Raw genomic sequence first — 26,205 nt, forward strand, 5'->3', positions numbered from 1 at the left:
TTTGAAGCATCTTCCATACCCTTTTGCGAGCCCTTTAGTAGCCATCTTTTCCTGTGCAGTGAGTTATGCAACTGACACTCCAGGAAACACAGAAATTGAGAATCTCAGCCAATGCAGCAATTCAGCAAAATAAATTGGTGCCGCCAGGGAAATGGTGAGATGAGCACATATTGATTGCCTTTCAAAATCAAAGTCATGAGACAGCAAGGGCAATCTGGAGAGGACTTTGGCTTGAACGGAATGGCGAGAAAGGATTTCCAGATAACAAGGCAGATTCCATACTACTACCACCTCCCCTCCAACTTCCCCAATATCTGTCCAGATTGTTGCCTCAGCAGAGAGATGTCCCATTTTCTTTTAGTTTGCCTCTCTTTACAACAGTGTTTTCCAACCTTGGCCTTTTTAAGATGAGTGGACTTCAGCTCCCAGAATTTCCCAGACAGCTTTGCTGACTGGGGCATTCTGGGAGTTGAATTCTACACACGTTAAAATGTCCGATGTTGGAAAATACTGTTTTACAGGAAATGCAAGATAACTGGGTGGAATTATTCTATTTGGAAAAATGAATGAATGAATTAATGAATGAATTCTTTATTGGTCAAGTGTGATTAGACACACACGGAATTTGTCTTGGTGCATATGCTCTCAGTGTACATAAAAAGAAAAGATACATTTGTCAAGAATCATAAGGTTAATTACAGTCATAGGGTACAATAAGCAATCAAATCATACTAAGAAACAGTCAATATAAATTGTAAGGATACAAGTTACAGTCATACAGTCACAGGTGGGAGGGGATGGGTGATAAGAACAATGAGAAAGTTAATAGTAATAATAATGACTTAATAAATAGTTGGACAGTGTTGAGGGAATTAGTTGTTTAGCAGAGTGATGGCGTTTGGGAAAAAACTGTCCTTGTGTCTGGTTGTTCTGGTGTGCAGTACTCTGTAGCCTTGTTTTGAAGGTAGGAGTTGAAACAGTTTATGTCCAGGATGTGAGGGGTCTGGAGATATTTTATTTTTGAAAAATTACACAAACACACACAGAGACACACTCCAAAGGCTAAGTTCAACTTTGAAGATGCGCAGTCTCTTTGACTGATCGCCTAACCCTGCAGTAAGCTTCAAATTTTGAGTTGTTTTTTTCTTCCTAGCATTACTTTAAATTATTTCTGTGTTCCTGCTGCCTGGCGGTAAGGTCACTTGAGAACACATTGGGAAATTAAAATGGTAGCTAGACTTGGCAGGCAAATTTCAGCAGGTATTAACGCTTCCTTGTGGGCTTGCCAGTTCCCCCTAGAAGGAATGGAGATGATGCTGACACTAAGGGGGGGAAAAATCCCTCCTCTTAAAAGCCCTTCAGACAGCAACAACTTTGGTCTGTTGATTACCAGTGTCAAGCAGAGCCTTGAAGAAGCTGTTCTCCTTTGGTTCTCAAATATTTCCTAGGACAATTTTGCTTGGCTCAAGAAATCTTTCCCATTTCTTGGACAATTTCTTCTCCCAGATCTTGACAGAAGTAATCTAGTCAAGTACGCTCAGTGAAGGGCAAACATCCCACTACAGTGTGTGTGTGTGTGTCAGTAAAACACAATCTGGATTTTTGAGAAATGCCATAGATCCTTCTGAAGGTAGGATTTTTTGAAGTGAAAGGTAAAAAAGGTGAAGGTTTTCTTTGTCTAGTTGTGTCCAACTCTAGGGGTAGGGTGCTTTTCTCAGTTTCCTAGTTGAGGGAACCATTGTTGTCCGAAGATACTTCTATAGTCAAGTGGCTGGCATGATTATACACTAAGGTGCACAGAACCTGGTACTTTTTCACCAAAGTGTACCCATTTATCTACTTTCCCACCTAGCATTTCAAACTGCTAGATGGGCAGAAACTGAGGCAGGAACGGGACCCCTCCTTGTAACATGGTGCTTGGATCGTGAACTGCCAACAAATCCGGTGTCTTAACCACTCAGCTACAATCCTTCAGTTGTATGTCATATAAGAATTGGTGTGAGATTCCTTCTTCTCCATCAACCTGTAAGTCACAGCAACAACCTAGATGGGGCCCATATTTGCTACTGAGTCTGCATGTGGTTTGTTTTCTTTCTTTTTTCAGATCCATGAGAAGGAGGAGGAAGAGCTTAATGAGAAGAGTGAAAATGATTCCGGTATTAATGAGGAACCTCTACTCACAGCTGATCAGGTACAAGCAAGTCCCCCTCCTGACCATCCCTATGGGAAATATTGGAAATAAAACCAGGAATTGCTTCTAGCTACTGCAGTAGTAGAAACCTCCCCCCCCCCTCCCCCCTGTTTAGTTATTCCATCCTAACAAAAAATATTCAATCAAAAAATAGAAGATCCCTTGATAAAGGAAAGGTTAGAGATTTTCTAACCAAACACCTTTCAAAGTTCTTAGGCCACAATTTGTACATTCATAAGTTCATAAAGAGAGCCAGTTTGATATAGTGGTTAAAATATCAGGCTAGAAACTGGAAGAGTGTGAATTCTAGTGCTGTTTTGGGCACAAAGCCAATGGGATGACTGGGACCAGTCACTCTCTCAGAGCCTTAGAAAGGAGGCAATGGCGAACCACTTTCGAAAAACAACAACAACAACATATTGCCAAGAAAGCTGGAGGGACTTGCCCAGGCAGTTTCCCAGAATCAGAATGCGCTTGAATGGAAAGAATGAAGTTCATAAAGTCACTTTAAATAAATTAGTGTGATTTGTGTTCCAAAAAAAGCGTGAATTTAAATCCCCACTGTTTTCATTGTGTTATTTGATTGTAAAAAATTAACTGAAGTTTTGCTAAAACCAAAGAGCCCGGCAGAGGGTAAAGTAACGTTTATTGAACTGGGGTTGTGTTTTGGTGCATTATGGTAGTGTTAACAGCAGTAGGATGAATATGAACTCTGCTTTTGAAGAGAATAGATGATGCAGGGAGAGGGATTCAAAAGAGGAGAAATAATAGGGAAAACTGTGGACAATTTATTCTCCTAGTAGATTTTGCCAATAGAGTTTCAGATCATCTTTGTCAGGCAGAATCTTTGGCCACCGTTTCATTTAAATAGACTTTAATATATGTGCATCTCTTGGGTTTTGCAGTGAGTCAACTTATTCCATGCTGAGCCATCATTCACCATGCCTCTACCTTTTTGCTAGAAATGAGCTGCAGTTTGTTAAGTGGCCATAAGCACCTGCTGTTCCATGTGATCGTGTTTGCAGTAAAGGGTGGTCTATGTATGTGTGTGTGTGTGTACGTATTTGTGTGTGGTGTGTGTGGTGAAAAAGGTCCTTTTTCAACATCTAGGTTGCTGATTGACAGTTTGGCCTCTTTTTTCCACAAGAATTTGTCCTCTAGATCACGGGTCCCCAACCCCTGGTCAATGGACTGGCACCGGTCCTTGGCATGCCAGCAACTGGACTATGCAAACAAGTGATGCCCCATCCGTGGGATGCAGGCAAAACCATGCCCCTTCTGGTCCACAGAAAAACCATTTTCCATGGAATCGGTCTCTGGTGCCCAAAAGGTTGGGGGCCGCTACTCTAGATTCTAATTTTCACAAGACTATTATAGATCAACCAGGGACTTTGTGGTGTCCCTGGGATCGACAGGATGCACTCTCCTCGACTACTGTCTCTATGGGACGGACTGTCCAGCTACGGGGATATTGACGCCGGTCCGGAGCCCTAAGATCGTTCATCGTATTGTCACAATGTCAGCCCCGCCCTTCTCTGGACCTATGACCTTAAGGGAGTGTGCTCTTCACAGTTGTAAGGTACGATGGTCATAACATGGATTGACTGACCAGATTCTATGATCTTTTTGTGACAGTCATTAAACAAATGCTGTGGTCATTAAGTTTACCAATGGTTAGGTTCAAGGAGATGAAGGTGGGGAGTGCATTTAAGGGGTGATAAGGATCTGTAGGATGATTCCCTTTCTCTTATGTTTGGATTGGAAGGTTTGCCTCTGCTCGAAGGGCAAAATGGATAGATGGTTCCCTTTTTAAAACTACTGGGAGGTGGGGGGAGGAAGCTGCCCGGCCAGCCTGTATTCTTAGGGAACTGATGGAGGGAATGAGAATAAAGTAAACTTAAAGATGGGGAAAAGGTCCACGGGGGGGTGTCAGACCATGCAGGGGATGAGACCGTAACCCGAAGCTCTGGGGTGGGAAGCAAAGCAAGACATGGAGTGGGAGAGAAACGATGGCATCGCCCTCCCGCCACCACTTCCACCTACCGAAGCCCGAATGACTCACTGACTTGCAGGACGTTGTTGACACAGCAGCCGTCAAGCAAAGCGATGCCCCTGCAGGAGGGCAGGCGGTTCTCATCGGCAGCGGGGTCTGTCCCACTGCTGCTGCCGCTGTTGTTGGAGACAGTGCTGGTGAGAGAGGCGCCACCGCCGGTGGGAACCGTGGAAGTTACGGAGGTGGCTCACCCACCCAAGAAGCAGCTGAAACACTGCCGGTGGAGGAATGCACTCAAACTGTTCCTCCATCCGCTGGAAGGGCCACTTCTCCACTACTGCCATGTTGTGATGTCCAGCACAGACTCCGGCCTCTGCATCTTGCCCAATGGCAGAGTCCGAACGCAGTATAAGCTGCGGCGAGGGCAGAAGGGAAAGCGACGATGGCAGAGGAAGTGGCAGCGGCAGCTGATGAAGGTCCCGTGACGCCAAGTGCTCCTCCGCCACTGAGGCCAACATCCACGCCGCTGCCACCCACCCGCTGACCCGGCCTGCAGCCAGCACCATACCTGGGTCTGCAGCAAAGGGCGTAGGGAGCCCTCCACGCTAAGCCATGATTGGCCATTAGGAGCGGCTGGTGGCAAGGCATGGCTGCCTGCAGGCCGCTCCTAACGGCAAGTCCCCCCTGCCCTTCCCCCCCATTTTGTATGTTTTAAATAGGCCTAAATTTTGGGGGAGGGACTTAATTTCACCTCATGCCTAGAAAACATGCTGGGCCTTCTGGGAGGGGCCATATTGTTGGAGAAACAAGGTATCTATCTATCTATCTATCTATCTATCTATCTATCTATCTAGCTCTAGCTCTATCTATCTATCCTGATATTTTCATGTGTTCCTGTATGTATGCCTGGATCCCCAAATGCAACACATGTGCACACAAATATGAAATGATAAGCAGACAAAAGTAAAAAAAGAAGACAAAATATTGCAGCACCAATACTGGTGGGTGGGTGAGGAGATAGAGACTATCAGCCAAGTCTTCATTAACATGAAGACCTGACGTTTCTATCTGCTTTTGCCTTGGACATAAAAGAGCACATCTCAGCATAGAGGCCATGGTTTCAGTGGCAAGGAAGAAGCACAACCCACCTCCACATAAGAATGCTTCTTCAGATTGCTAAATATATTTGAGATCTGGCTTGATTGTACTGGTGTTACTTGATAAGTGCCAGTCATTCAGAACAGTAATTGTTTGTGGGCTAATTTGCCAATGTTATGGCTATTGCATAATTTATGACGATAACAAATGGCACAGCATCTGGCTGAGACTATTTCCCATTGGCCAATTTTAGGGATAACACAAAGAAAATACATGTTATGAAACAAATCAGTTGCATCAGGAATTAGGAGATGCATTGCATAATTAATTCTGGAACAGAATTATTAATTTCCTGTGTGTGATCAGATATGCAAGTTTTTCTCAGTATGGATCTCTCTGGTTAGACATTTGGACTATAATTCCAAGTATCCCCAATTATAGATTAGATTAACAATGTCCATTCATATAGAATATAGAATTGGAAGGGACCTTGGAGGTCTTGTAGTCCAACCCCCTGCTCAAGCAGGAAACCCTATTTCATTTCAGACAAATGGTTGTCCAGTCTTTTCTTAAAACCCTCCAGTGATGAAGCTCCCACAACTTCCAAAGGCAACTTCTGTTCCATTGGTTGATTGTTCTGTCAGAAAATTTCTCCTTATTTCTAGGTTGAATCTCTCCATCAGTTTCCATCCATTATTCCTTCTCTGGCCTTCGGGTGCTTTGGAAAATAGCTTGACCCCTTCCTCCTCTCTGTGGCAGCCCCTCAAATATTGGAACACTGCTATCATGTCTCCCCTGGTCCTTCTCTTCCCTAGCCCAGTTCCTGCAACCATTCTTCATATGTCTTAGCTCCCAGTCCCCTAATCATCCTAGTTGCTCTTCTCTGCACTTTTTCTAGAGTCTCAACATCTTTTTTTTTACATCATGGGAGGTTAAATAGTGGGAGGTTAAAAAGAAATTTGGTTAATTCTTGATATTCAGGCAAACGCTGGGCTGGAATGTAATACAATTACCACATTTTGATCAGTTTCCAAGTTAGCCATTCCCTGTGTGTGTCAACTTGTATAAACTTCTATTCAACCCTGACATCTGTCCTCTGTGTTTCCTAATTTAAGGCTAGGTTTTGAAGGAGGGGGAGGCATCTTGAACTGTTCTAAAAATGCACATCCTTGTAGATTAGTCATCCCCAGCCTAAAGCACTCAGGTGTGTTGGCAACAATGTTGGTGTGATTATAATGGCCCCTCCAGATGGTGCAGGAGATAGTTTTACTCACCCAGGGGCCATGAAGCAGGAGAAGCCTGTTTTAGATTATAAGCCATTGCAGCCAACTGTAAGTAATGTGTTTGAGTTGTTTGGTAGGAAGCCAAGATATAATTCTGTGAATTAAGGAGCTGGAATGTGATCTTCATTTATTATTTCATTTTTGCATGTGTGCTTTGGTAAGCTGAATAATTCAGCTTCCATTAGAGTTATTTAGATCTCCCAAAGCAACCTTTTCCCCCAACCTGTCATTTTCCATTTTCCAAATGTTTTGGACTACAAGTATGATGGGCAAAACAGTTCTGGCTAGAGATTCTGGAACCGTAGTCCAAAGACATCTGTAGATGGCAGTTTAAAAAATGCAACATTTTCTAAGAGTATTGGTGTAAGGTTTTAGTTCTGCAATTGGCTTGGCAGATAAGAATGTTTATCCGTCTCAATTTCCTATGTCCATTTACTGTCCATTAATTGAAGTCCTTATGGGTTTGTGGAATTAGATATTTTTCAGCTGCAGTGGTTTTCTTTATGTTCCTGGTGCTAATTCAGCATTGGTACTGAGTGACTTAGACCATGCAGTGCTGTCTTCTGTCATACATACTTGTTGTCCTAATAACAGCAGACCTCCAAGAAAGCAAGAAACCAAAGTGTCATTCATCAGATCTAATGCAAGGAAAAAAGGAGTTAGGTTACTGTGTGGAATCTTGGAAATAAGGATACTGTAGTCCATTGTTTTTCAGTCCTAGCAACTTTAAGATGTATGGGCTTCAGCTTCCAGAATTCATTGCTGGGGAATTCTGTCCACACATCTTAAAGTTACCAAGTTTGAAAAACGCCACTAGTCCTCATTGATTTCTGAATACATTAAGGCTCTGTCAATTGTTCGATCTTCTTTTTCACAAACTCTGAATGGATGGACTAACGTCTAGCTTGAGGTAAAACTGGAATGTCTGCCATGTTTGACTACTTTTCCCAGGCTTAGAGAAATTTATGTCATCTATCCACTTATGATACTTAGAATTGCTCAAAGTCTGAAGTAAAACCTGAAGGTGAATCGAGGCAGATGGCTACAAGGAAAAGGCCTTTTTAAAGGTGAGCCACTGATAGACATTGTTGGCCTCCATAATGATGTCTTTCTGGTGATTGGTGAAGCCATTTCTGTTGTGAACTAAAGAAATGTAATTAATAAAGATTCATTTGCATGGCAGTATCGTAATCCTGCACTTCCTATTGGCCCATATAATAGCAAGTTATGATTGGTTCATCTCGAGCAATCTGATTGGCTGTTGGCGGGCCGCGCCAAGATTGAAACGCTATAACACTATCCATTGGTTATCCGGATAGCAGCTTATTCTATAAAAGAGTGACTGCTAGCCGGGGGTTTTTTGTCTCTGTTATGCTTGTTGAATAAAGAGCTGAAGTTCACGGTTTACAGTCTGGTCTCCGTTCAATTAAACCCATGCCTCAAACTTAACACTGGCGATGAGGATGGGATGCGGAGACAAAAAGCTGACTAAACCCTACAGAGCACCAACCGAAGCACGTGGCTGAGAGCGCATCTACATCGGCAGGATGTCAGGTGGCGCTATACCACCCGCTCCTTTTGACCCGAAAAGGAAGACTGGGAGTCATATATGGATCGGTTTCAAATGTTTCTAGAAACCAACAATTTGAAAGACGCTACACCCGGAAAGAAGCGGGCGGTGTTCTTGACCCATTGTGGACCGCCGTTTTAAGATGGCGAAGCGCCGCGAAACCGGCTGAGGTGAAATCAATGGATTGGGACAACCTCGAACCTATCCTACGGGCTCACTATGCCCACGCCGTACCAACGTTGGTCCGGAGACACGAATTTTATCAACGGGATCTGCGGAAGGGTGAAAGTATTGCAGACTTCATCGCTGACCTTAGAAACCTGGGAGGCCTCTGTGGTTTTTCAGACCTAGAAGAAGCTATGCGAGACCGCATAGTTCTGGGATTAGATGACCACACAGTACAGAGCAAGATCATGACGAAGGGGGACATCGGTCTTGCAGATGCCATTGCAGACGCTACTGCAGCAGAGGCAACCAAAAAGTCGGCGCTGAATGCGGCGCACCAACGCACCGCTCCGTCACATTCGCCCGTGAAGCCTCGCCTCAAATAGAAAGACACTCAGCAACAGCGCACCATGAGGACCTCGAGTCCCAGTCCGAGAGTGATGAAGAAGAGGTTAACAGGCTTCGGGCCGAACGAGATCAACAAACTCTAAAATTTCAGCGCCCATGTGCGAGTTGTGGGGAAACCACCCGCGATCCGGTTGCAAATTCCTCGACACAATCTGCCGTTCCTGTGGGAAGAGAGGCCACATCGCACGGTCTACAAAAGTAAGAGGGAATCCAACACTAACAGAAAGGAGAACAACCTCCGCCAAACCACAGGGAACCTCCCTGCAAATCGGGATCGTTTGAATAACCAATGGAACAACCATGCTTACAGCAGCAAAACATCTGCTCTTCCAGCAAGACAAGAAGAGGCACACCAGACTATTATTATCGGCCACGCTTCGTCATTAGACAAACAAAAGATCCGAGTGGAAGTTACCATCGAGAACCAACCTTGCCTGATGGAAGTCGACTCTGGGTCGTCCCCTCTCGATGGTTTCCTGGAAGACCCTTAAACAGCTGATCCCTGCCATCCGTCGTCAAGACCTCAGGACACAGAAAATCATCCTCAGAGACTACCAAGGGAACATGATCCCAGTCGTCGGAAAAAGTCAAGTCCAAGTATCTTTTAAAAATCGTGCCGTGTCACTCCCATTAACTGTCGTCGATGGTGACTGGCCCAGTTTACTAGGCCTACAATGGTTCGGCCCCACTGGGATCGAGGTGGCCGACATTCACCGGGCCGGAAGCAACGATTGGGAAGAGAGCATCGTCCAGGAATTCCACGACGTGTTTTCGGACAACTTAGGCAAGTACAAGGGGACCCCTATATCATTTAGCCTCAATCCAGAAGTAGCCCCTATCCGCCTTAAGCCTCGTCGGGTGCCGTTCGCCTTAAACCCAAGATTGACGAGCAACTTGATAAGTTAATAGCCCAAGGGGTGTTGGAGCCTATTGACCATGCCGTTGGGAAACCCTAATCGTAACCCCCATCAAACCGGATGGGTCGATTAGAATTTGTGGAGACTACCGCGCCACCCTGAACCACGCACTCCAACAGAGCGCTAATCCAGTGCCGGTGGTTCAACATCTTCTCCACTCCTGGGCGGCGGAAGATCTTGGCGAAGTTGGACTTAGCGCAAGCGTATCAACAACTACCGTTGATGCAGAAACCGCAGAGGCACAGACTATCGTTACACACCGAGGTGCCTTTAAATGCAACAGACTCCAGTTCGGAGTCAGTGTAGCCCCGGGATATTTCAGAGTCTAATGGAGAGACTTTTACAGGGAATAAAAGGGGTTGTACCGCATTCGATGACGTTTTAATTGCTGCCCCAAATAGAGAAGAGCTTGAAAGGCGTCTCAGATTGGTTTTACATAGATTTAAGGACGCCGGTCTCAAGGTTAAAAAAATAAGTGTCAACTGTGCACTGAAAGGGTAGAGTTTCTCGGATACCTCCTCGATAAACAAGGTATTCACCCTACCGAGAACAAACTCAGGGCAATCAAGAACGCCCCAAGACCTAAAAATAAGACTGATCTCCAGGCTTTCCTGGGACTTATTAACTTTTACAACATCTTCTTGTCCCAGAAGGCGACTGTAGCTGAGCCCTACATAGACTTCTCGACAAAAAGCCACCTGGGTCTGGGGACATCGAGAAGAACGCTCTTTTCAAAAAGTGAAAGACTTATTAACATCCAATGCTGTTCTAATGCAGTACAACGAGACTTTGCCATTAAATATTACGTGTGACGCATCACCATTTGGGGTTGGAGCCATTTTGAGCCACGTGTTACCAAACGGGAATGAGGCTCCCATTGCGTACTTTTCCCGCACATTATCAAAGGCTGAACGAAACTATAGCCAACTTGACAAAGAGGCTCTTGCTATTGTATCGGCCGTGAAGCGATTTCACGAATATGTTTACGGGCGGCCCTTTACTCTAGTTACAGACCACAAGCCTTTACTTGGCATTCTAGCAGGTGATAAACCAACGCCGCATATATTGTCGCCTAGAATGACTCGCTGGTCAGAATTCCTAGCAGCTTACAACTACGCACAGCAGCATCGCCCGGGAAAGCCATTCCCCACGCTGATGCTTTGAGCCGTCCCACTTCCGGAAACCGTCAGCGACCCAGCTCCAACCCTCACTACGCTGCAAATTGAAACTCTCAACTCGCCGCCACTAATGGCAAGGGATATCGCCGCCGACACAAAACGGGACTCTATCCTCGCAAAAGTTCTCAGTTGGGTCGAACGCGGGTGGCCAGTCGAAGAAACCCTTGCCATTTTTGCGCCGTTCAAACACCGGCAAACGGAACTATTTTCCCAGAAGGGCTGCATCCTATGGGGAGATAGAGTCGTTGTGCCAGAGAGACTACAGCGACTCGTGTTGCAAACCCTGCACCGAAGGACATCCGGGCATCATCCGCATGAACGCTCTCGCTCGAAGCTACGCCTGGTGGCCAGGCATCGATAAACAAATTGAAGCCTGGGTAACCACGTGTAGAAACTGCCAAGAGGTCAGCAACGCCCACCGAGAGCAATTCCCACCGAATGGGAAACTCCTCGAGGCCCGTGGTCCCGCATCCACATTGATTTCGGGACCCACTAAAGGACACACCTTTCTTCTAACCGTGGATGCTTACTCCAACTGGCTCGAAATCCACAAGATGAAAAGCACGACTACTGACTCCATTATTAAAAACTAGATAGATTATTTGCACACACGGTTTCCCGGACGTTATAGTTTCCGACAATGGACCCCAGTTCACGGCCCTCACATTCGAACAATACCTGGCGGACCGGGGCATCCGCCATGCCTTAACTTCGCTGGCTCACCCTGCGGCAAACGGTAGGGCGGAACGGATGGTCCAATTTGTTAAAAAGACACTACAAAAATGGATCCTGGGGACATCGACACTAGATTGAACAAAATACTCTTACTACAGCACATTACCTCCCACAGTGTCACCAACAAGACTCCAGTCGAACTTTTAATGGGGCGGAAGCTTCGCTCCCACCTCGACCGATTACACCCGTCTTATTCGCCAAAGAAACCTTGTGGATCCAGCGGAACGTATTGCCAATTTAAGGTAGGCGACTTGGTCTATGCCAAAAACCTTTCCGGCGAACCGTTGTGGGTCCCAGCCACCGTAGTCTACCTCACTGGCCCTAGATCTTACCGCCTGAAAACAACAGACGGCAAGATATGGAAACGCCACATAGATCAACTTCGATCTCGTTTACAACCCAATATTTGTGACCCCCCGGACTTCCAAACTCAAGGGGGAGGGAATAACGAGGGGACGAAGGCCGTATAGACGACGACGTAATCGAGGACAGACGGCCGCTAAACCGAATACTCGCGCCACCTGAAGAAGGTCCGGGATCGGGGCATCCTCCCGCAGAGGAACACCGTAGTGGTAACATGCCTGCCCAATCCAGGAGTGGACTTTAGGGACCCTGATAGTATCGAAAACAGCACCGCGGAATCAACCCTGTGCGAAGATGAGCCTTGCGTTCCACCGGAACCGAACTTTAAACAAAAACCGGTGGAACAGCGAAAATCAAATAGGCAGGTAAAATGACCTGCATACCTGCGTGATTACGTCACCACGGCTGTCAAACGGAACCCAGGGGGGAGGGGTGTTGTGAACTAAAGAAATGTAATTAATAAAGATTCATTTGCATGGCAGGATCGTAATCCTGCACTTCCTATTGGCCCATATAATAGCAAGTTATGATTGGTTCATCTCGAGCAATCTGATTGGCTGTTGGCGGGCCGCGCCAAGATTGAAACGCTATAACACTATCCATTGGGTATCCGGATAGCAGCTTACTCTATAAAAGAGTGACTGCTAGCCGGGTTTTTTTTGTCTCTGTTATGCTTGTTGAATAAAGAGCTGAAGTTCACGGTTTACAGTCTGGTCTCCGTTCAATTAAACCCATGCCTCAAACTTAACAATTTCCCCTTCTTTCAAGCATTTATGTAATTGATTTTAAATTTAAGTCCTTGTGTTAGCTTTTTTTACTTGCTATTTGCAGCTCTGTTCTGTGCTTCTCTTATTTTTTTTTATACTGTATGTGTATGATGCTGTATATTATTTGGAAAAATATTGTCATCTGTCCAGAGAACTGGAGTTTGGGATGATTCAAAACAATTCTAGGAGGCTCCTAGAATTCTTAGCAATGTGGCAGGGGAATTCTGGAAGTTGTAATCCAGACATTTTAAAGTTGCCAAGATTGAAATAATGCTTTAGAGACTGCAAGGGGTATCAAAGCTGGATGTGTATGTATGTACAGTGTTTGTGTGGGCTAGGATGAACAATACAACGTCTGGGTTGGGAGTACCAAGGCTCCAGATACCAGCTGCAGGGAATAGAGACAGGAGAGAAAGGTATTGGCCCTGATTCTCCCTGCCTTTAGGAAGACCTGAAAACATGGCTCTGATATTGTCCCTTGGACTACAGCAATAGTGGGACTGCTTACAATGGCTACATTGGACTGATATAGAATTAATTCTGCTGCTGAATGTGATTTTTTTGTTTTTCTTTAAAACTGATTATGGATAGCTTTTATGTTTTATATTATATCATTTTAACTTGTTTTTATTGGATTGTTTTTACCTGTTTTGAGCTACACAAAGTCACGTAGATAAGATGGGTGGCCATACAAATTGAATTAATAATAATAACAATAATAATGCAATTTGAGAACCACTTGAATACCATCAGTATTGATCAAATCATCATGAGTCATTGCAAAAGGCATCTACTTGGAATAGCTCACATCCTGCACATCCTGATGTCTTTAACATCATCAAACACTAATATCTGTCTATTCTAGCTCCTTGGGAAGGATTTGATCAGTGGATAAAAATGCCAAGTTCAGTCTAAACATCTGGCTGGCTGTGTGACCAACCACAATAATAATAGCTTCACCTTCTGTTTTGCAAACACCTACAAACATTGGTTGGGCATCATCAGAAAGAAAGCTGGGCTAGTGGAGCTTTTCTTTCCTTAAGATTTCATTGTTGGGGATATTGACTTAGCACTGGCTCTTTTATATTCCTTTTAAAAAATTCACACTCTGGTTTTGGGAATCTAAAATAAGGCTTTAAAGTATCCCTGACTGCATTTTTACGTATTGGAGGGGAAAAAAAAACCCCCTCTGTTTGTCGTTTATAGCTCAACTGGGAATTTGAGTTTTTCAACTATAAGGTTTCCATAGCAACGTCTCCTTTTCTGACACTGAAGCCAGCCATTGCCTTTAATTGATTTGGCTGACTGTTCTTTTTGCAGGTGATTGAAGAAATTGAGGAAATGATGCAAAATTCACCGGACCCTGAAGAGGAAGAAGAAATTTTAGAGAAGGATGATGATGGGGACACAAGCAGTCAGGCTGATTCCATCCTTTTGCAGGAAATTCAGGCCTTGTCACAAAGCCTGAACAACAATTGGTCATGTGAAGGTAAGATGTGGTGCATTGAAAGGAACAGGTCCCCTCTCTCAGTAAAGTGTTGTTGTTCTTTGGCAGCTAGTTTGTACAACTATCCCTGCAGCTTTTCCTGGGCTGTAGACTGTAGCAAAGGAATTCAGATTCTTCTGCCTGAGAGTATTTACCAGCCCACGTATTTACAAATATTGTATGGTGAACAGTAGGGCACGAGGGAGAAACATTAAGCAAACACGTGACACAACAAATATCAAATCTGCAACTTCAAGTGATCCAATTCAGGGTGATATTGATTCAGCTGTGCAAAAAAGCTCACTTCTTTTCACTCAGATAGTGAGGAGGTTAATGGAACTAGGATTGCATGATTCCAGAAGCCAAACTGTCAGGGGTACAAAACTCAATGAAACATTTAGCACAGACCTCTTTCTGTTGTGTGGCTGTGAATATTTCCCTTTCGCTGTCTTGTGTCTGTAAACTACCTAACAAACACCAGACAAGAATGGCTTGTCTCTGTGGTATGCAGGTCCGTTGTGGACTAGATGACCTACAAGGTCCCTTCCAACTCTGTTGTTATTACGCAATGCCTGCCCCAAAATTGAATTGCATCAGTGAAAAAAGAAAGTAATGATATGGATTTGCACAAAAATCTCCTCCTCCTCCTCTTCCTCTTCCTCCTCCCCCCTCTCATCTTCCCCCACTCCTCTCCTCTCCCTGCTCCTCTCCCCTCCTCACTCCCCTCCCCTTTCTTCAAAGCAGACAAAAATATATTGTAACATGTGGTTCTATTCTATTCTATTCTATTCTATTCTATTCTATTCTATTCTATTCTATTCTATTCTATTCTATTCTATTCTATTCTATTCTATTCTATTCTATTCTACATTCTACATTCTACATTCTACATTCTAGTCTTGTCTATATCCCATTCCATTCCAATACAGATCTTGCATATCGAAGTGTACAGATATTTGTTCTCTTTGTGCTAATTGTGGTAGGGCACATCAAGACCCCAATGACCTTCTTATATTTCCTTTCCTTTTAAACAAGATTTGTACCATACGGCCTTTTCAATGGAGATTATTTTTAATAATGCTGCATTATCTAGCATGTCTGTGGCTTTGAAGATAAGAAATCACATTGCAAGTGCAGGAAAGGAGTGACAAATAGCCAAGTAAACAAAATTTAAATCATGATATAAAGCAAAATAGCTCTATCCTCTTCTCTTTCAAATGTAGGATGACTTTTATGAAACAGAACCTAAAGTATATATTCATTTTAGCTGCACTGTATCTTTTCTTCCTCAAGTTATTGCACCAAGATTTTGCTGTGATGAGTTTCTTAGTCATGGGGTTGTTTAGTTGTTCTGCTGGTATCTTTTTCAAGAAAGGAGGGGGTTACTTCAGTACTGTGGAGCTGGAAAAATATTTTAAACTTACTTTTTGCCCACTTTGAGAAGAGCAGGAAAAAGCCATGGTGGCTCAGTGCTTAGAATGCAGAATTGCAGCCTACTTCTGCTGACTGCCGACTTCCAGCAGTTCGGTAGTTTGAATCTCACCAGGCTCATGCTTGACTTAGCCTTCCATCCTTCTGAGGTGGCTAAAATGAGGACCCAGATTGTTGGGGGCAAAATTGCTGATTCTGTAAACCACTTAGAGAGGGCTGGAAAAGCGCTATGAAGTGGTATATAAGTCTAAGTGCTGTTGCTATTGCTATATTCTGCCTGACTTTGAGGGCGGGGGAAAAAAGGGGAAGGAAGATGTTAATTTTGCTCTCTCTATTTATCATTCATCTTAGAACAGGACACAAATTCCATGATACAAATGGAATATGTTTTTGAAGTGTGAACTAAACTTTCCAGTTTTTGCAATCTTTAATGCTGATTTATTTATTTGTAGGCTGCCCCATTCCTAGAACCTGGGGTGAGTTATGGTTTCTCAGAGCCACAAACATAAGGTGCCCAGGTGAAAAAAGAAGTAAATAAAAGCACACAGACACCAGAACCTTCAACCCAACTATAAACTGAACACCAAGCCATTAAAACAATCATTGTAATTCTTAAAGAGGCTCATCTATGGATGTTTTACTCATTAAGGAAGACCGTAACATGCTTTTAAGGGACCCACATTTGCCATAGGAAGTCTCTACCAATCATTCAGTCCCAGTGCATACGCCTTTCTTTTAAGCCAGTATCCCTGACTTAAATATGCTCATCTGTTTCCTTGTATGCAGCCTGTGAACACATATTGTGAATGCATGCGAAATACAAAAACTATGGAATTATTTTCACATCTGGGGAATCCTCTAGTGGGGAACAAATCTGGGCCAGCCACATCTTGGTTGCCTCCAAGCATGCCTTCAGTAGGTAAAACAACTTTTCTGCTGAGATTTCTTAAAGTAGATTGTAATCCTATTTTTGGATTCTTGGCTTGGTGACAGGAAATTCCACTCCCTAATAATCTAAAGTAATTGGGGCTGCAGTCTATTATTTCACTAATTCAACAAATGTTTCCCAACCTTGACAATTTTAAGATGTCTGGACTTTTAACTCCTAGAGTTCCTGTAACCACATGCTGGCTGGGAGAATACTGGGAGTTGAAATCTACAATTCTGGGAGTTAAAGTCCAAACATCTTAAGTTGCAAAGGTTGAGAAACACTGAATTAGAATAACATTTTGATTGACTGATGCACTGGGCAGGTATTTTAAATTATTTTAAAACCAAGTTTTAATCATTTTAAGAGGCATTCCTCCTTGCTAAGAACGAAAGGGGTTAGAATGCCTCTTCTAAAATTTTATTACATGCATGCTTTCTCTCATCCGAGACAATTTTTTTCATTTCCAAGTGTATCCTGGTTTAACCAATTAATGTACTAAAATGACAACGCTAATTAATGAATCCATTATGAGTGTTGTGATGAATGTCCTGAAAAATAATAATTGACATTGTTAATGACCTTTGGCATTTAATGCTGCAATTTGTAAGCATCTAACATAGCTTTGCACAGATTCTAGCACTAAACTCCTTATCACGATCTTGGTCAGAATGGTCCACCTGATATATGAACAGGCACGCTTGTTTCTTCCTAGGTTTGGGGCACATGTCTGTCTCGGAGCTTCTGGAGCTTCTGGATCGAGTGGAAGGTGCTATTCAGGATTACTCGGAGGAGCTGGTGCAGCAGCTGGCTTGTCGAGATGAACTGGAGTTTGAGAAGGAAGTGAAGAACTCCTTCATCACCATCCTGATGGAGGTGCAGAACAAGCAGAAAGAACACCGAGAGATGATGAAGAGGAGGAGGAAAGAAAAAGGGCTGAGTCTGCAAAACAATCGAATAGAAAGGGCAGCTCAGATGCCTCTTAAGGTTAGTGAGAATTCCCTGAAGATGGCTTTCAGATAAAAAGGAGAAACAGAAATAAGGACATAGATTTAAGAGCATAGATTTAAGGTTCCTGTTCCCCTCTTCCTTTTAAGATGGTTTACAGGCTGTCTTAATGTAATTTTGCTAGGTATTCATTTAGCTAAGGGAGCTCAGAAATAAGCAATTGTTGTGCCAAATTCACAAAGCTGTTGTTATAAGCCAAATTGGTTGGATGTCTATTCAGTGAATTCTTCTCCAGTGAGAATTTGATGCCGGCTTCTGGCTGATGGTCTAGTTATTGCAAAATTATCCTAGAGGGATTTTAGGATACTCTTAGCAATTTATGACTGAAATACTTTACCCTGCACAACTGTTCTGCAGCTTTCCCCATCCAGGATCTTCCAGATGTGAAAGGAATGGTAATACTCAGAAAATCTAACCAACTCAGAAATTGCCTCTGGATCCCAACCCATCTTGGGGGTGGGGTGGGGGGAGGGGACAAATAAGGGAAGACTGATCTCTAAGACTGATATATATATATATATATGAAGCATCTTACCAATCTAGGATCTTGGATATACACTCTTCCTTAGAATATGAGTTGTGTCATTAAGGTTTACTGCTGGTACTTCCTGTAGCATTTGTTGTTATTGAGCTGTTGAGAGTTGTGGCTGAGATACATATCAAGAGCTACAGTTTTTTCATCCAAGGTGTATTTAGTTCATGGAGAATCTAATGTTAGTTTTGTACTAGATACTTTTCAGTTCAGAATCTACAGGGGCAGAATGGCGATGAATTTTGTCAAACTTCTGCTCCTCCTGCTCTGCCCAATGTGTTGTGTCCAAATAGACAGTCCTGTAGTAGCAACTAAGACTCTAAAAACAAGCCTTCAGAGTTCTGTTTTCTCATCTTTGTAGCGGTTCAGTATGGAAGGAATTTCAAATATTCTGCAAACTGGAATCCGGCAGACGTTTGGAAATTCAGCAACTGAAAAGCAGGTAAGAGTGTACTGGTTTCACCCAGAAGATACAGTTTATGTGAGGTTAAGGTTATGATTGTTGTTGTTTATTTTATTGACTTATTTATGTATATTAATGTATAAGAAAGGTATATGGTCACCCACTTACTCACAGTGACTCCGGGTGGCTTACAGAAAGAAAAACCCAAATATAAATCTCAAGACACCCCCATGGCCCTAGCAAGATCATTCAAACAAACCACTTGATGAACTCCATATCAACTTGGATCCCCAAGTTTGCTGGCAAAACCATGTTTTCAATGCTTATCAGAAAAGAATCAAGGCAGGGACCAGTCTTATCTTCATAGGGGTAATGTTCCACAGGGATGGGACCACTATGGAAAAGGCCTTTCTTCTTGGTCCCACTTGGTGGACCTCTTTGATGGTGGGTACTCATATTGTACTCTTGTCTCCCCAGCCTGGTGGATTGAGTAGATGTAATTGGGAAAAGATGGTCCTTCAAATAACCTGCCTTCAAACCATGTAGGGCTATAAAGATGATTTACAATCACCATCTTGAATTGTGCCTAGAAGCAAAACAGCGACCAATGCAATCTCACAAGAGAGGTGACATATGTGCAAATATATGCACAAAGCCATGTGGTTCGTTGCATTTGAACTAACTGAACTTCCAGATGCTTTTCAAAGGCAGCCCATGTAGAATGCTGCAACAACATTACCATTTTGTAGAAGATTGGTCTTGACCAACTGAAGGTAGTCTTGAAATTAAGGAACCCAGGGCCTTGTCTTCAGTCAATTGATGCGCCTGGGCCATCTGACCCAGTATTATTTTTATTAGTGACATCTTTCACTCTTTCCAACTCTCTGGCTGGTAATGACACAGATTATATCTGGTTATCCTCCCTGCAAAACAGAATTAGACCCTCTACATCAGGGGTGTCCAACCTTGGCAACTTTAAGACTTGTGGACTTCAACTCCCAGAATTCCTCAGCCAGCTTTGGGAGTTGAAGTCCACAAAGTCTTAAAGTTGCCAAGGTTGGACACCCCTGCTCTACATCTACATCTGCTTCACACAGTCAGTAGATAAAATATGTTGTTGTCTTATTTACTGATTGTATGAATTGTCTGTTATGTCTCTTTTGGAAACAAAATAAAGGGCGGGATGGTTGTTTCTAATTGGAAGAATGGCTAGGATTTATAATTACCAGTATTTCTTATTTTCAGTATTTGAATACTGTTATCCCATATGAGAAGAAAGGGGTGCCTCCATCAGTTGAGGACTTGCAAATGCTTACAAACAGTAAGTTTATACTATGTTAGAATGTAAGTTCCTGATCTGCCATGTGGCATGGGGAGTATTGAAAATATCTTTAATTTAAAACATTTCCTTAATCACAAAGGAGAAAAATAAAAGTTATATGCCAGTATCATTTTTTTTTTTTTGGAGAAATCTAACTGGGAAGAAGACCTGGCCATCTTTTGAATGGGTAGTTATCCTTTTGGGGGCTTAAGGCTATATTTGGTCTTTAGAGGGATCATTATTCCTGTAATTTCTGACTATTCCAAACCAGGGAAAGAATTTCTATTTGTTATTTAGTTCTTTCTGATGACAGGAGAAACCAAGTGTGACTAATTAAGGAATGATGTACCAGAATTGCTGTTCATTCAGTCTAGTCCAAATTCTGAACAGTTCTGAGTGGTATCTAAGTGTTGCCAGTTGGAGTGAATGTAATTCCCTTTCCTCCTCTATGTGTATGCATTGGAATGTGTGCAAAAACACAAGTGTGAGCTAATAGGGCGACATACAGATTGTCTGGGTTGAGATAAATGGTTGTTTTAGAACTTTCAAGTTGTTGTTTTAGATCCTATTGCAGTTCCTAAAATATTTTGCTAAGAAATCATTGTAAAAAAAACCCAAACCCAATATATCCTAGAATAATAGATGAGTTAATAACTTCAACAGCTATTTTATAAACACCTGAATTTGCCAGCGATGGGATTTAGCCTCCCTAACTCTGACTAAATAATTTGTGGAACAAAAATGAAAAGGTTGAGATGTTGTGATGGTCCTTTGTGCATTCTGGGAGAATCATCTGTCTCCCTTTGTGTTTCTATGGCAACTGTGTTTTGCACTCACTGGAACAAACCCTGTCTTCTTTTGAAAAGAGCAGAGAGCTATGAATGGCTATTTTGTGCACACAGTGAGTTTTGTACAAATGACAATTTGTGTTTAGAAGCAAAGCTTCTAGAAGCAAAGAGGTTACCCGGGATAAATTTGTCTTTTTTCCTCCCTTCTTTTTTCCTTGTCTAACTAACAATGCAAAACTGCTTCAGATCATGATGCAAACATACTGAGATGAGATCAGGTTACTGGGCTGGAAGGAAACTTCCCAAATAAGATGCACAGAGCAAGCAGATCCTCAAAATATTGGACTTTGTATCCAAGCTACCACCAACAGTTAATGAATAATGTGTCTAGTATTCGATTTGAATGTATGGTTTCCCCACATTTTGGATAAAAACAGATTAAATTCATTTTACATTCATAGTCCTTTTGCATACAATTCCCCAACAGGAGATTCTTTTTTAACATTTATCCTCCAATGTTATTTCCCTCCTAGCTTAAATACACATTTTCAGATACTTAATCCACTAAGGCCAGTCTAGCGCAATAGAATTTGAGAGTCTGGATTGGCACTTTGGTCTACATGAAGAAGAAACCAGCTCAACATTCCACATTAAAAAATGGTAGCCTTTCCTATTTCTGGACTGAGTTCATTGTCCCTATCTTATTCTAAAAACCAAATACGTAGCTTTTTCTCTGGTAATATCACACTACTAATGAGAGCATACAAAACATTTGCTAGACCAATACTTGAATACAGCTCATCAGTCTAGAACCTGCATTACGTATCTGATAATATAGTTGAGAAAGTCCAGAAATATTTCACAAGAAGAGTTCTCCACTCCTCTACTCGTTGCAGAATACCTTATGCCACCAGACTTGAAATTCTAGAACTAGAAAACCTAGAACTACACCGCCTTTGGTCCGATCTAAGTATAGTATATAAAATTATACATTGCAATGTCCTACCAGCCAATGAATACTTCAGCTTCAACCATAACAATACAAGAGCACACAATAGATACAAACTCAAGGTAAACCGCACCAAACTTGATTGCAGGAAATACGATTTCAGCAACAGAGTGGTCAATGTTTGGAATACTCTACCTGACTCTGTGGTTTCTTCCCCAAACCCCAAAAACTGTGGTTTCTTCCCCAAACCCCCAAAATAGTAGACTGTCTACTATTGACCTCACCCCTTTCCTTAGAGGTCTGTCGGGGGTGTGCATAAGTGCACCAACGTGCCTACCATCCCTGTCGTATTGTTTCTTTTTTATTTTTCTTATATGTATCCATTTCATGTATCCATGGCTATGTTTATAGTTATACCTGTTATCTTATAATTGCTTGACAAAATAAATAAAATAAATAAAATAATCTACAGGGACTGCTGCTTCCAGAATTCCCAACCAACATGCCCCAAAGTATGTTTGCAGTCTCCCCATAGTTAAGAGCAGAGAAGGCTGTGCTAAGTTTTGCCAGTGATTGAATCTAACCATTGTGTTAAGAACCTTGATGGGATCATAGCATCTCTTTACAGCGCAGGCCTTTAATAGCTTTCCCTAATCAACATCTGGTAACTGTCACATTAATGCCAGGCAGCTCTGCAATTCAACACAGACCTACAACTGTGCAAAACACAGGGCAACCTGCCCTGGCCTCTTTTCCGTCTCTTTCTGTGCCTGTCTAACTTTGGTATCCTTGTCTTCATCTAAAATGCATAAAACGTGTTTCTGCTTGCTTGAAAGGCATCTAGGGCCTTCTGTGTGATTCTGTGCAACGCTGAAATTAAGATCTTCTTAAAACAGGACCAATAAAGTGAAGGACTCATCTTAACTGCCAAATGTTGCAGGAATAGGCCTGTTATCCAGAGTGATTGTAGTTACAAGCCAGAGTTATGGGTTCCATAATACTGGACCAGTGGTGGGATTCAAATTCTTTTACTACTGGTTCTGTGGGCTTGGTGGGCGTGGCAGGGGAAGGTTACTGCAAAATCTCCAGTCAGAGGTGGTATTTGCCGGTTCTCCGAATACTCAAAATTTCAGCTACTGGTTCTCTGGAGCTGGTCAGAACCTGCTGAATAGCACCACTGTTCTGGACTCTCCAAATTAGCCCCTGTGCCTCAGGTGATGTAGTCCAGAACATTGCCAAGGTGCAGAAATCTGAATATAAGTCTGCTTTGCTTCCATATCTGGAACTGATGGGGTGCTGTCTTGCTCCTCGCCTCACTTGGCATATATAAGGATTGATTGCGGAAGGCAGAGTTAATGTGGCAGAGGAACAGTTGATGTCTCAGTGCCCAGGCAGGTTAAAGAGAGAAACAAATAACTCATCAGGAGGACCTCACTAATGATTTTTGTCCAAACTTGTTTCCTCAGTTCTCTTTGCCATGAAAGAAGACAACGAAAAAGTCCCTACACTGCTGACTGACTACATTTTAAAAGGTAACAGTAGGAACAGAAAGAACCAACCTTCTGCAGAGTTAGAGGATGGATCCATGTTCACTCTCCTTGGTTCAAGCAGAAATTATTCTGCAACGCAGAAGTCTTTCCTGGATTTTTAAAAAATTGATATCTGAAGCTTTCACTGGAGTCATCTGGCACTGAATGTGCAGCCTTTTCTACAGAGGCCAAAAGAAAAGATGCCACAATTTATGTCTTTCTCAACCTGGGCTGCATCTTATGTCCTTCACTTTTCTAGCCCTCATATTAGGATGCTTAGCAATAACTAGTTTGCTGACTTTCTTTTTCTCCTTGGTGTGTAACTTCATTGGGATTTCCCTCCAGCTTTGCCATCCGTTTGTTAGGCAAAGAAGCTTGACCTGATGATCTGTTCCTGTAGATCCCTGATTTTTTTTTAATTACCCTGCCTTATTATAGATATGAATTCAATAAAATGAATGCATGTCTTTTTAAAAATATGTGCATTTTGTTGAACAAGTTTTAACAATGGAAGTCATGTTTCAAAGACTGAATTTGCTTTTTTGATGATCTTGGTCTTTTCTGGTTCATTAGCAATGCTTATATGGTGGTAGCTCCAGTAGAAGAAATATCTGCAATCCAAGATGGAGCTGTGGAGTCCGCTCTGAGGTGCTGTCTGAGCTTGGTTGTTTTCTTGCAGAGATTTCATGACCCAAATAGGGAACGTCATAAGGGAGTGGGATTTGCTCTCTGTTTACATACAAGTTGCTTACCCTCTCAGTGTAGGTGGGAAATTGTTTTTGTCTCGACTGCTCCCTGACTAGGCTGTTGAGAGGAAACCCATCCCTTCTAGCACTGATGATGTTACTTAGTTGGATAATGAAACATCTGCTAGAAAACAACCAAGACAGCACCAAGGACCCCATAAGTCCTCCTCCTCCTCCTCCTCCTCCTCTTCCACAAACCCCATTCTCTTCTAGTACTGATGATATCATCTAGTTGGATAATGAAACATCTGCTAGAAAACAACCAAGACAGCACCAAGGACCCCATAAGTCCTCCTCCTCCTCCTCCTCCTCTTCCACAAACCCCATTCTCTTCTAGTACTGATGATATCATCTAGTTGGATAATGAAACATCTGCAGGAAAATAACCAAGCTCAGGGAACACCAAAGGTTCCGCAGCTTAAAGTAGTTATTCATAGAAATAGGAACAACAGTTTCACCCAAGTTTAGGCTTGAATGAAGAGTATTGAAGTTAAACTAGATTTAAAAAAACAAACACCCCACATATAATTGGGATATTGTGAGAGATCAACAACAATAAAAAGAATTCTGCTATCAGGTGTGTATGCAAGGGATCCTGGTGTTTTCTCATTAATGTACACTGCCTGAATTAATGCAGCCGGATACTGAGTCTGGATGAATCTAATTTTCTTGAACTAATTTGAAGGAAAGTAGATAGAAGTTGCACTGCCCTCAACAGTGATTGCCTTCAGCCATGGCAACTAAAGAAACAAACCGTTGAGAACATGTTAATGATTTTTTTTATTAAGTTTATGCTCTTAGCAGTAAAACCAGAATCCATTTGATTGAAGAATTTCATGCACTGATTTTCCTTTCATTCCCTCTTCTTCTTTCCCTTCTTCCAGTTCTCTGTCCTACCTAAGCTCCACGTTTTGAGCCTCTTGAAGACAACAGGAGACCAGGCCAGGTGTCATTCCATCACAGGACTGCATGACATAATGTACACTTCTGAATTGTGTATTTAAGATGTATAGCATTAACTGGGGTTAAATACGAGTGAAATTCTATCCTTCACTGTTGGTTTCTAGTCATAGTCAACATTGAATGCATGAGTGAAGGCAAGGAATGCTAGTTCCCCTGCTCTCCTCTCTCCCCCTCTTCTTTTGTCCCCCTCCGTCTTGGAGGGCGGCCATTGCTATATTCCATGTACTCTCCGTCCGCCTTTCCCCAAGCAGTTACGAGACTAATTTGAATACTGAAATAAAACTTTCATTTAATTAAAGAGTTGTTGTATTTCTTGAATATTTTATCACTGGAAGTTTCCTTACTGCTACAAATTAATTTCGATTTGGTTAAAAAGATGGTTTCATTTAGCACATGCTGTGCAGAAAATGGATTCATAGATATCAGTGAGAAGAGAAACCAGTCCAATATTTAATTTGTAGAACCCTTAAAAAGATGAAGTATAAGAATCAAGGGAGCTGCTTCACTTCCAGGCTGTGCTGAGAGAAAAAGATGCTTGCTTTTCTTCACCTTGTGTGGAATCTGAGTGAAGAACATATTGCTCGTGTTTGGTACTAGGGTCTGTTTGGTTGGACAAGGAGCAACTTTTCATTTCCCCAAGGCTGGCATGTCCAGATGAGTTGTGTGTGTGTGTGTGTGTTTGTGTGTGTCTTTTCTCTCCAAGTGACACCTCACAAATATATTGGATTTTGACACTCAGATTCTCAAGCCAGCATGGACATATGCTGAAAAAAAGCAGGTTGGGAAAGGTTGGAGAGAAAGAGAGAGAGAGACAGAGAGAGAGAGAGAGGGAGGGAGGGAGGGAGGGGAGAGAGAGAGAGAGAGAGAGAGAGAGAGAGAGAGAGAGAGAGAGAAGTGTCATCCTTCTTAGAGATTAATTCTGCTTCTGAAAATAAGTCCACATTAAGATTGTGTGCCAATTACAGTTTGGCTCACAATAATGACATAGTGACATGCTTGTGCCCCCTCCTTTGCTTCAATGAATGCTCCCTTTAACACTGTATATTGATGAAGGTGCAACTTTGATTTTATTCCAATCCTTCACTGATTTCCTCTGTAAATCTCTATCCATTTGTATCTTCTTTGGGGGAAAGCTGCATTGCATTATTTAGCTTTCTGGGATGAGAAAAATGATGGTTTGCCATTTGTATTTTATTGTCTTCTTGATTCCAACCTTGCCTCCCTGCTACTCTAGTATTATCAAATGAAGCTGTATACCTGTTGTTGTGCAAGATCCCATCCATTTATTTGCCGCATCTTTAAAAAAAGATTCTGAAGAGGCCAGTTGAAGAGCTTCTATGCATATTCATGCTGGCTTCCAAACAGCAGATACACAAATTAGCAGGATAATTTTTAATGAGTCCTAGCTGAAGATCCCAAAGGAAGCTGTACACTAAGCTTTTGCTACCTCCCC

General features: G+C 42.5%; 1 protein-coding gene across 5 annotated transcripts in view; it reads left to right on the plus strand.

The window, feature by feature from the left end:
- Nucleotides 1-25,045, plus strand: part of FEZ1 (fasciculation and elongation protein zeta 1) — a 44,864-nt gene extending 19,819 nt beyond the window's left edge. For 3 of the 5 annotated variants that reach the window (XM_087969734.1, XM_087969736.1, XM_087969735.1), the window contains exons 4-11: nt 2,105-2,191; nt 13,989-14,157; nt 16,038-16,061; nt 17,229-17,500; nt 18,415-18,495; nt 19,702-19,777; nt 22,981-23,046; nt 24,674-25,045. In XM_087969734.1, coding sequence (XP_087825860.1) covers nt 2,105-2,191; nt 13,989-14,157; nt 16,038-16,061; nt 17,229-17,500; nt 18,415-18,495; nt 19,702-19,777; nt 22,981-23,046; nt 24,674-24,690 — 792 coding nt within the window. In that variant the 3' untranslated portion in view covers nt 24,691-25,045. The remainder of the gene's footprint in view (nt 1-2,104; nt 2,192-13,988; nt 14,158-16,037; nt 16,062-17,228; nt 17,501-18,414; nt 18,496-19,701; nt 19,778-22,980; nt 23,047-24,673) is intronic. The other 2 variants (XM_026671308.2, XM_087969733.1) reach the window with 1 other exon arrangement.
- The last annotated feature ends 1,160 nt before the right edge of the window (nt 25,046-26,205 follow it).

Source organism: Notechis scutatus, chromosome 7 (genome assembly GCF_049901735.1).
Source record: "Notechis scutatus isolate UNSWTSFEM ecotype Mainland chromosome 7, rNotScu1.2, whole genome shotgun sequence".
Lineage (NCBI taxonomy): Eukaryota > Metazoa > Chordata > Lepidosauria > Squamata > Elapidae > Notechis > Notechis scutatus.